The sequence below is a fragment of the Prionailurus viverrinus genome, chromosome D4 (assembly GCF_022837055.1).
Source record: "Prionailurus viverrinus isolate Anna chromosome D4, UM_Priviv_1.0, whole genome shotgun sequence".
Taxonomy (NCBI): Eukaryota; Metazoa; Chordata; class Mammalia; order Carnivora; family Felidae; genus Prionailurus; species Prionailurus viverrinus.
The window spans coordinates 69,232,329-69,244,509 of NC_062573.1; the positions used below are offsets into that span (position 1 = coordinate 69,232,329).

The following is a 12,181-nucleotide window of genomic DNA, read 5'->3' on the forward strand; positions in this document are numbered from 1 at the left end:
AAACTATTCAAATAAACAAGTTTATCAAGCTTGCAGGGTATATACAAGGTTGCAGGTCAATAAACAAAAATCAATTGTATTTCTACACTCTTGTAATAAAAAATCCAAAAGTGAAATTAAGAACATGATGCCACCTGTAATAGCATTGATGGGGTTCAGGACACGCAGCCCCCAAATATGGCACCTTGGCATAATGAATACTTCAAGTTGAAGGAGTTTGAGAAACAGCAGAAGCAGGAAGGTCACTCTGATATTCCCCTACCCTTACTTCCCTCAAACCCTCATATAACAGGTGCCCTCCCTATACCTAGAGCAAAGCAGCATCTTTCTCTCTAAAGACAAAGGTAAACCGAGAAGAATCCTAACAAATAGGGCTTGTTGAAGTTCCCCCAGTCAAGTATACTTACCTTACACTCCCTGACCTTTCAAGTCCTTCCCAATTGTCCACTCTTCATCAAAGCTAACATAGTCTAGTCTAACTGGTTCTTTGCATCTTCATTTCCTTATGAAAACTCTGATGTCAATTTAAAACTTACACAAAATAAATCTGTATGCTTCTCTCTTGTTAGTCTTCATCAGATTTAATTTTTAGATACAGCAAGGCACCCAAAAAGGGTTGAGGAACACTCTTCCCTTCCATACAGCATCAAAACCAATAAAATACATGAGAATATGCTTAATAAAAAAAGGTATAAAACTTGTAACTCTGAAACGTATAAAACACTGTTGAAATTAATGAAGATCTAAATAAATGGAAAGACATCCAATGTTCACGGGCTATAAGACAATACTGTTTAATGTCAGTACCTAAAACTGATCTACAGATTCAACACATTCATTAAATCTAACCTGAAATTTTTTGGCAGAAATGGACAAGAGCAGCTGAAAAGACACAAAGAAATTCAAGAAAATCAGAGGAGCAAGAAAAAGAAAAAGGAAACTGGGTGCATTACTGGCAGCAGATTAATATAGATGAATGGGAATAGTGTCTAGAAATAAAATCTTACATTTATGGTAAACTCATTTTGATGAAGATACCAAGATCATTCAATGGGGAAATAAGTTTTCCCAGTACATGATGATAGGACAAATGAGAGAAGAGAATGAAGTTGAACCCCAACCTCAAGCCATATACAAATGTTAACTCAAAATGCATCATAAACCGAAGAGATGAAGGTATAAAATTCTCACAAGAAAATAAAGGAATATATCTTTGTGTCCTTGAGTTATGCAAAGACTTCTTGAGTCTTTAATTCAACAAAAAATAAACTGGACTTCATCAAAACCCAAAATATCCAGCAAATAATACCATCAAAAATATGAAAACAGTAAATGAGAGAAAAGAACTAAAAAACTTTCATTTCATATGAGATTTTTTTCAGTAATACATACAGAACTCTTAAAACTCTCCCAACAAATAAGAGTCTGGGGCCAGATAGCTCTCCAGGGGAATTCTACCAAACATTTAAAGCTGTTCTTCCTCTGAAGCTGTTCTAAAAAATAGAAATGGAAGCAAAACTTCCAAACTCATTCTACCAGGCCTTGAGTTTAAAAGCAAAGATCCCACTAAAAAGGAGAACTACGGACCAATTTCCCTGATGAACATGGATGCAAAAATTCTCAACTAAATACTAGCAAACTGGATGCAGCAATATATTAAAATAATTCTTCATATTCCTGGGATGCAGAGCTGGTTCAGTATCTGCAAATTAATCAATGTGATACATCACATTAATAAAAGGAAGGATAAGAACCACGTGATCCTATCAGTAGATGCAGAAAAAGCATTTGACAGAATACAGCATTGTTTCTTGATAAAAACCCTCAATAAAGTAGGGATAGGAGGATCATACCTCAAGACCATAAAGGTCACATACAAAAGACCATCTTCAATGGGGAAAAACGGAGAGCTTTCCCCCTAAGGTCAGGAACACAACAAGGATGTCTACCCACACCACTGTTATTCAACATAGTACTGGAAGTCCAGCAATCAGACAACATAAAAAAACAAAAGGCATTCAAATCAGCAAGGAGGAAGTCCAACTTTGACTCTTTGCAGAAGACATGATACTCTATGTGGAAAACCCAAAAGATTCCACCAAAAACTGCTAGAATGGATACATGAATTCAGCAAAGTCACAGGACACAAAAATCAATGCACAGAAATCAGCTGCATTTCTATACACCAATAATGAAGCAGCAGAAAGAGAAATCAAGGAAATCAATCCCATTGACAATTGCACCAAAAACCATAAAATACCTAGGAATAAACCTAACCAAACAGGGGAAAAATCTATACACTGAAAACTGTAACAATTTTATGAAAGAAATTGAAGAAGACACAAAAAATGGAAAAAAATTCCATGCCCATAGATTGGAAGAACATTATTGTTAAAATATCAATACTACCCAAAGCAATCTACATAGTCAATGCAATCCCTATCAACATAACACCAGCATTCTTCACAGAACTAGAACAAACAAGCCTAAAATTTGTATGGAACCAGAAAAGACCCCCATTAGGCAAAGCAATCCTGAAAAACAAAACCAAAGCTGGAGGCATCACAATTCCGGACTTCAAGCTGTATTACAAAGCTGTAATCATCAAGACTGTATGGTACTGGCACAAAAACAGACACATAGATCATTGGAACAGAATAGAGAACCCAGAAATGGACCCACAGACATATGGCCAACTAATCTTGGACAAAGCAGGAAAGAATATCCAATGCAAAAAAAGTCTCTTCAGCAAGTGGTGCTGGGAAAACCGAAGAGTGACCATGCAGAAGAATGAACCTGGACCACTTTCTTACACCATACTCAAAGATAAACATAAAGGAATAAAGGATGAAAGACCTAAATGGATGAAAGACCTCAACATAAGACAGAAAGCCCTCAAAATCCTAGAGGAGAAAATAGGCCACAATCTCTTTGACCTCAGCTGCAGCAACTTCTGACTGGACATGTCTCCAGAGGCAAGGGAAACAAAAGCAAAAATGAACTATTGGGACCTCATCAAAATAAAAAGCTTCTGCATGGAGAAGGAAACCATCAGCAAAAAAGGCAACCAATGGAATGTGAGAAGATACCTGCAAATGACCTATCAGATAAGGGGTTAGTATCCAAAATCTATAAAGAACTTATCAAACTCAACACCCAAAAAAACAATCCAGTGAAGAAATAATCCAAAGACATGAATAGATACATTTCCAAAGACATCAGGATGGCTGACATATGAAAAAATGCTCAACACCATTCATCATCAGGGAAATACAGATCAAAACCAGAAAGAGATCCCACCTCACACCTGTCAGAATGGTTAAAAATTAACTCCGGCAACAACAGATGTTGGTAAGGATGTGGAGAAAGAGGAACCTTTTTGCACCGCTGGTGGGAATGCAAACTAGTGCAGCCACTCTGGAAAACAGTATGGAGGTTCCTCAAAAAATGAAAAATAGAACTAGCCCGTGACGCAGCAATTGCACTGCTAGGTATTTTACCAAGGGATACAGGGGTGCTGATTCAAAGGGGCACGTGCACCCCAATGTTTATAACAGCATTATCAGCAATAGCCAAAGTATGAAAAGAGCCCAAATGTCTATCCACTGATGACTAGATGAAGAAGATGTGGTATGTATACACACACACACACACACACAATGGAATAATTACTCAGCCATCGAAAAGAATGAACCCCTGCCATTTGCAACAACGTGGATGGAACTAGAGTGTATTATGCTAAGCGAAATAAGTCAGTCAGAGAAACATAACTATCGTATGACTTCACTCATGTGGAATTTAAGAAACAAAACAGATGAACATAAAGGATGGGAAGCAAAAATAATATCAAAACAGAGGGAGACAAACCTTAAGAGACTCTTAAATACAAAGAACTGTGGGTTGCTGGCAGGGTGTTGGATGAGGGGGCAGGGGGAAGGGCTGAAGGGGTGAGGGGCAGTAAGGAGGGTACTTGTTTTGATGAGCACTAGGTGTTATATGTAAGTGATGAATCACTAACTTCTATTCCTGAAATTATTACTACGCTCTATGTTAACTAACTTGGATTTAAGTTTTAAATAAATAATAAAAAATATTAAAATAGTTGCTAAGGGAAAAAAAAGAACTCTTAAAGCAGAATAATCAAAAGACAACCCAATTAATAATGGGCTATAACTTAATACACATTTCTCTAAAGAATATACAGAAACGGCTACCTGATCACACAAAAGGATGCTTAACATGATTAGCTATCAGGGAAATGCAAATCAAAACAACAGTGAGATACCAATTCACACCGGGTAGGATGGCTGTAATTCAAAGGAAGGTAAGCGTTGGCAAGGATGTAGATCAATTAGAAACTTCAGAACACTACTGATAGGAACGTAAAATGTGCAACTTCTTTGGAAGACAGTCTGGCAATTCCTTAAAAATTTAGACACAGAGTTACCGTATGAGGAAACACTTCTGCTCCGAAGTATGCACCTAAGAAAATTTAAAACCTATTGTCCGTATAAAATATTGCCAGTAAATATTCATAGCAACATTACTCATAATAACCAAAAAGTAGAAACAAGCCAAATATCCATCATTTGATGAATGGGCAAACAAAATGTAGTATATCCATATGATGGAATATTACTGGGCAATAGAAAAGGGAAAAAAAAAAACACTAATTCATGCTATACCACAGATGAACCTTGAAAATATGCGAAATGAAAAAAAGAAAAGAAAAATATGCTAAGTGAAAGGAGCTGGACAGAAAAGGCCATATAATTTATGATTTCATTCATTTGAAATGCCTCCAACAGACAAATTCTTAGAAATTACTTTTTGCCCTACACTGGGGAAAAGGGAGAATGAGGAGTGGCTAATAGGTGTAGGATTTCTCTTTTTGTTTTGTTTTTTTTTTAATTTTTTTTTTTAACGTTTATTTTTTTGAGACAGAGAGAGAGAATGAACAGGGGAGGGTCAGAGAAAGGGAGACACAGAATCCGAAACAGGCTCCAGGCTCTGAGCTGTCAGCACACAGCCCGACACGGGGCTCGAACTCACAGACCGCGAGATAATGACCTGAGCCGACCGAAGTCGGCCGCCCAACCGACTGAGCCACCCAGGTGCCCCTCTTTGTTTTTAAATTTTTTTAATGTTTATTTATTTTTGAGAGACAGTATGAGCAGTAGAGGGGCGGGAAGGCACAGAATCTGAACCAGGCTCGACGCTGGGCTTGAACTCACGAACCATGAGAACATGACCTGAGCTGAATGAAGTCAGATGCTTATCCAACTGAGCCACCCAGGCACCCCTAGGATTTCTTTTCTTTAGGGTGTTAAAATGTACTGGAAATAAGATAATGGTAATTGTTGCACAACTCTGTAAATATACCAATGTGAATTTCATGTAAGATACTAATGAGTTGTACACTTTAAACGAATGAATTGCATGGTATGTTAATTATATCTCTCAATAAAACTATTTTAAAAACAAAAGTAAAATAAAGACATATCCAGATAATAGCCAAATTGTTGATGCAGTTTTTGTATAGTGTGATTTGGACATTTTAGTATTATTCTTCAGTGTCCCTCTACTTTTCCTCAGCATAGAGTTTTCTATTGAACATGTGTTATTTTAATAATTCCAAAATGTAAGTTCGTAAAAATACATAAGGATACGTTAAACCACAGTAGTCTTTATAAAATACTGTTAGGTTGTGAATTTTTTTCTTGTAAGTAAAAGAAAAAGACTTACTTAATTGCTTGTGCTCCTGGTCTTTGCACGATCAAAGTGCTAAATTCTTCCACTACAATATCTAACAGTTCAGGTGTTTCTCGTTTTTCTCTTAGAACAATAGACATACTTTTCAAGTGAACAAAAAACTTCATGGCTTCAAACTAGAGTGTATTCAGAGGAATAAAATGAGAAGAAAACATATATGTAAATACAACAAATACTCTCATTCATATACTTTATTCTTTCCAATAACCAAAAAATACTTTAAAAACAACCCTTTATATATTAAATTAACATTTACATTATTAACATTAAAAAGTTAATTAACATTAGTTTAATAAACATAAGTTTAATTAACATTAAAAAGTAGGGGCAATTTTTATCCTTACCTTCGAAATTAAAATAAGGAATACTTACAGACCAAATATCAAAACAAGTCAGAAACCTACTTCTGAGATGATTAAAAACAGGTCTGTCTATCATTAAACTCTAAGGTATAAGGCAATAAAACATCTTACTGTTTTAGGCAAGGTTGGATCAACTGCTGTTTCACTGTAGCCAATTGCTTCATAGAGTAAAACTTTTTCTTCAGGTGTCAACATTTCTTCAAGAACTACAAATCATAAAGAAGTGTTTTTCATTCTTAACTGGTAAGATAAAACTAACCCATAATTTAGCTGCCTTTAACAAATGAAATGCAAATTTAACTCCTTTTATACTTTTAAGAAATTATAAAAAAAACTTTGTTAATTAAAAATTTAATGTTTATTTACTTTTGAGACAGCACGAGACAGAGTGCAAGCAGGAGAGGGGCAGAGAGAGAGGGAGACACAGAATCCGAAGCGGGCTCCAGGCTCCGAACTGTCAACACAAAGCCTGACATGGGGCTCGAATTCACAAACTATGAGATCATGACCCGAACCGAGGTTGGATGCTTAACTGACTGAGCCACTCAGGCACCCCTTTTTTAATTTAAAAAAAATAAATCATAACCCCTGAATGTCAGGATGGCATTGGCAATTTTAAAAGGATTAGTCCCCAAAAATATAAATTGCTAAATATATAAATTTAGCAATATAAATTTCTAAGTATTTGTATTAAGCTCACAAAAATGGCTAACAGTATTACACACTTAATGGCATTGTGCTGAGCAACACACTTAGCGTACAAAGTAGGTAGTATTAATATCATAATCTTCCCATTTTACAGATGACAAAATTGAGATTCAAAGAGTTTAAGTAATCAGCCTAGGATACACTGCTACTAAGTGATAGATCCAGGATATAAACTTAAGCCCCTAAATCTCCAAAGCTATGATCTTAAATATTTGGTAAGGAAACAAAAACCTTTCCAAAAACAATTTCAACAGAAATGTACAATGGCTTATACCATTTGCAAATTTTCACTTATTACTATCTATATGCATTTACTAAATCCTCTGAGCATAAAGTTCTTCTGTAAACTTTAAGGTAAAAAATTTATTTTTTATTTGACATATATATTTGCAATGTTATAAGAGTTTTATTGAGAGTAAGAATAAGTTACATGTGATATGTATGCATATTTTGCTGATTTCAATTAAAAAAATTTCTGCAAAACTTTATTTTCACACCTGATGATTAGCTACACTAAATTAATCTGATGATTAACTGCACTACTATAAAATGAAATGGACCTACTTCCAGGTTTAACATCTGGCTGTTCTTTACTTCTTGGTTCTGACCAAGTCCACAGCCAGCTAAACCATCCTTTATTATCCTCCGAATCTTTTGCTCCTTCTCTGTAAATCCTGTATCCAGCTTTCTTTACCTAAAATAAATTTTCAAATAAATGACAAATTATCCTTGTTTAGCAATCTAAATAAATAGAAATATGACACAAAACTTAACTATTCTAGTGAATAAATATAAACAACATACAAACTGACGACAAAACACAGTAACTGCAACATCAGCCAAACCTGAGAATGTAGGACTACCAGGTACGATCAGCCCTACTGTCTTACAAGTCACGGTGATCACACGACTCCCCCCAAAATTGGATTTTCACCTTCATATGAACTGAGTGTTTGATAAGCCAAATTATTTAGAAAGAATTTTTTCCCCATAGGACCTAATTTAAATGGATGGGGCAAAACATTAAATCAAGTTTTCTTATACTACAAGAGGCAAATGTGAACCCCTTCCAGGAAACAGCATATTATAGCACAACACTAATAACATGACTACATCTGTCAAATCTACACGGAATCTAGATTTACTTTTACTAATTGAAACATAATCTGGAATTACCTCAACTTCTGCCTGTTGTCTTGATATAGTTATATTAAATACATCCAAGATCTTTTCCAACTCCTAAAAATATAAACAAAAGTGTGTTTGAAATAACTTTATATACCTATATAAAGATTATAAAAATTATAAAATTGCATATATAATCTATCAAATTGCTGCACTAAAGCAAAAATGTAATAGGAAGCAGAAAATAGATCATCTATCAACATAATATTCCTGTTAAATTCTGAGACGCAGTGCTTATATATGGGTCAGCCTGGAAACTGTACTGATGGAATAACCTTAACAAAGAAACCATACATGTCATGCACACAGGTGTTACAACCTTGCATGATTCACAGACACATACTAAAAGGTATCATACAGGTACTGCTTAAAATGATTTTGGGGTTTTACTACAACAAGGGTAAACACATTAGTGTCACTTTCAACTAAAAGTTATAAATCCTTCATATTATATGCACAGTTGGTGCCATCTTTAATATAAAGCAAGTCGATCTGTATACATTTAAAACTTATTTTGAAATTCTACATTTTCCAAAGTTTTTCTGGCTACTGAAATAAACTGAGATAAGCTAAATATTTCATCATATCAATACATTTTTTCCATGATTGTTTTTAAGAATTTCATGCTAAAATCTTTTTATCCTCCCTAGGAGAAGCAAACATGACCTACTATTATCTAGAAAACAGCTTGACTCAGGATTCTACTATCCAGCAGACTTGTAGGATTCAGGTTAAGATCCAAAATAATAAGTAAGGAAATCTGTATCCATCCCAAAAGGCCTCTAAACCCAAGCATTCCTAATTAGTCTAAGTCTGCAGAAAGTGTCCCACCTCGAAATAAAAATAAAGCTCAGTCTTCAGGGAGCTCCTAATTGGAATCTGGCCTAGATTCAGAATGGTTAATTTCAAGAAGGTACCTTCCCTCAGTCTCCCTGAACTGAACTTTATCCCACAAAACAAGCCCATCTAGAATATACTATAATGCTAAAAGACTAGTATTTAGGGAGTTCTCAACACAGATAATGAAACAAAGTTGCTGGTTAAGACTAGAAATTCCACAAAGTTAAGACAAAGAAGGCTCTCTGTATGGGTAAAAAGTTCAGGAAAGTCCATACAAGAGATGGTACTTAAGTAGAGCTTTAAGAATGAGTAAAAGTGGGAGGGAGGGAGGGAGGGAGGGAGGGAGGGAGGGAGAGAGAGAGAGAGAGATGAGGAAAGGCAGATGGACTTGGCTACAAACGTAAGCATGGTATGTATAAAAGTCAAGAAATTGATTTAATTAACACCGTCAGATGTAACAGAGAAATGGAACAGTGACAGATAATGTAAGGCCTTGAAATAGAGACACAGAGAAGATTGGAATCAATGTAGCAAATGCTTTTTAGGCTTTTGAGGTTAAAAATGTCATAGTGTGAGACTTCAAATTACTATTTGCATGAACCCAGATCTCCGCAGATTCAGAATAGTCTCTAATTCCAACAGGTCACAGGAGAATATCACCAGAGCTCATATCACCCAAGTAAATTAAGAACAGGAGTATGAAAAAGTCTAAGTTAAAAGACAGAGTCAGGGGCGCCTGGGTGGCGCAGTCGGTTAAGCGTCCGACTTCAGCCAGGTCACGATCTCGCGGTCCGTGAGTTCGAGCCCCGCGTCGGGCTCTGGGCTGATGGCTCAGAGCCTGGAGCCTGTTTCCGATTCTGTGTCTCCCTCTCTCTCTGCCCCTCCCCCGTTCATGCTCTGTCTCTCTCTGTCCCAAAAATAAAATAAACGTTGAAAAAAAAAAAATTAAAAAAAAAAAAAAAAAGACAGAGTCAGTCAAAATTGAAGTAGGAAGTGTTAGTCACTAAAAACGGAGGAGTTATGTAGCATAAAATGTTCAACTTTTTTAACTGCTAACCTGCAAAGAGAGGAGAAGTTCACCAGTTGGCTTTTTAGTTGTTATCTTTTTTTTATACAGTTCTTTATACTGCTTCATTTTTTGCCTGTGTTCTCTAATATACTTCCATGACCACATCCGTAACCGGGGGCAGACATTTACTTCCAGAATACCATGTATAGCATAAGTCCACCTACAGTAAAACAACAAAAACAAAAACAAAACCCTACACTTAACACCCTCAAACCAACAGTAGGAAATAAAGTTACTTCCACTCCAAAACAACATATGTACCTATATAGTACACAGACTATCAAAATGGTGTACCGAGTATCTGATTTTTCCCAGCCCTATATAAGACTACATTATTAATCTTACCTCCTTCCAAAGTGGAAGTAAACAAAATCACTAAATTTTGTTACAAAAAATATAGCTCTACAGAAAAACTATGGAACTATTACTTGGCAAATAGCACTTTAGTCACCTGAATAGTAATTAAGAGTCAACTAAATTAAAAGTATTTCCAACTTCTAGAAACAGCAAGAGCTTAATAAGCGATTAAGACTTCTGAATTTAGAAACATTTTTTAATGTTTATTTTTTTTGGGGGGGAGGGGCAGAGAGAGAGAGGGAGACACAGAATCTGAAGTAGGATCCAGGCTCTCAGCTGTCAGCACAGAGCCCAACACAGGGCTCAAACTCACAAACAGTGAGATCACGACCTGAGCTGAAATCAGACGCTTAACCAACTGAGCCATCCAGGCACTCCAAGACTTTGGAATTTAGAAAGGGGTTATACTTCATAGACACACATAACCCGACTTTCAAGTTCAATTATATAGGCTTAAAGTATCTAATACTAAAATTTGGATTTTTTTTTTAAAAAAGATATTGCTAGACACAAACTAGGATATAGTTTTTAATAATCCCAAAACTATAGTTAATGAATGGTATTCTAGTATCTCCTTTTATAAATTTTCTTAGCATCCCTTGGGGCGCCTGGGTGGCTCAGTCGGTTAAGCGTCCGACTTCAGCTCAGGTCATGATCTCACACTCCATGAGTTTGAGCCCCGCATCGGGCTCTGTGCTGACAGCTCAGAGCCTAAAGCCTGCGTCAGATTCTGCATCTCCCCCTCTCTCTGCCCCTCCTCTGCTCATGCTCTGTTTCAAAAATAAATAAAAACATTAAAAAAAATTTTTTTTAATTTTCTTAGAATCCCTTAACTCAATTTAACATAATAAGCAAAAGCCATAAATCAGTTTCTATCTGTCCTTTAAGAATATCTTAAAAAGTTATTCTTAAAGTCAATAAATTCACTTTTATGCTAATATATTATAAATTTAAAAAATTAGATCAAGCAATTCTACTTCTGGGTATTTATGTGAAGGAAATGAAAACACTAGTACAAAAACATATGTACCCTGAGTATTCACTGTGGCATTAATAACAACAGTCAAGGGGCGCCTGGGTGGCGCAGTTAAGCGTCCGACTTCAGCCAGGTCACGATCTCGCGGTCCGTGAGTTCAAGCCCCGCATCAGGCTCTGGGCTGATGGCTCGGAGCCTGGAGCCTGTTTCCGATTCTGTGTCTCCCTCTCTCTGCCCCTCCCCCATTCATGCTCTGTCTATCTCTGTCCCAAAAATAAATAAACGTTGAAAAAAAAAAATTAAAAAAAAAAAAATAACAACAGTCAAAATATGGAAACAACCTAAGTGTCCACCAATGAATAAATGGATAAAGAAAATGTGATGTGTATGTATACACATATACATATGTGTATACATACACACCCACACACATGCAATGGAATATTATTCAGTGCTAAAAAGGAATGAATCTTGCTATTTGTGACAACATAGATGGACCTTGAGGACATTATGCTAAGTGAAATTAGACAAAGAACGATCAACACTGTATGATCTCACTTATATATGGTATCTCAAAAAACAAAAATAAAAAAACTGAGTTCATAAATACAGAGTACAGACTGCTAGATGACAGAGATGAGGCATAGGCAGTGGTTAAAATGGGTGAAGGGGATTAAAAGATCCAAACTTCCAGTTACAAAATAAGTCATGAGGATGTAATGTACCGCATGGTAACAATAGTTAATACTATACTGCATATTTGAAAGTTGCTAAGAGATCATAAAACTCTGAAGGAAAAAATTTTGTCATTTTATCTGGTGATGGAGGTTAACCAGACTTACTGTGGTCATCAGTTCACAATATATACAAATATTGAATCATTATAAACCTTAAACTAATGTAGTAAGTCAA

The 12,181-nt window shown here is 35.8% G+C and overlaps 1 protein-coding gene across 6 annotated transcripts in view; it reads right to left on the reverse strand.

Moving 5' to 3' along the window:
* VPS13A (vacuolar protein sorting 13 homolog A) overlaps window positions 1-12,181 on the reverse strand; it is a 266,768-nt gene that overhangs the window by 212,187 nt on the left and 42,400 nt on the right. For 5 of the 6 annotated variants that reach the window (XR_007146267.1, XM_047829766.1, XM_047829769.1 and 2 more), the window contains 5 exons: window positions 9,925-10,096; window positions 8,019-8,081; window positions 7,407-7,536; window positions 6,246-6,340; window positions 5,746-5,888 (listed from right to left, as the gene is read on the reverse strand). Coding sequence is in view for 5 of the 6 variants with exons in the window: in XM_047829766.1 (XP_047685722.1) it covers window positions 5,746-5,888; window positions 6,246-6,340; window positions 7,407-7,536; window positions 8,019-8,081; window positions 9,925-10,096 (603 nt within the window). In the remaining variant the exon portion in view is untranslated. The remainder of the gene's footprint in view (window positions 1-5,745; window positions 5,889-6,245; window positions 6,341-7,406; window positions 7,537-8,018; window positions 8,082-9,924; window positions 10,097-12,181) is intronic. The other variant, XM_047829772.1, reaches the window with a different exon arrangement.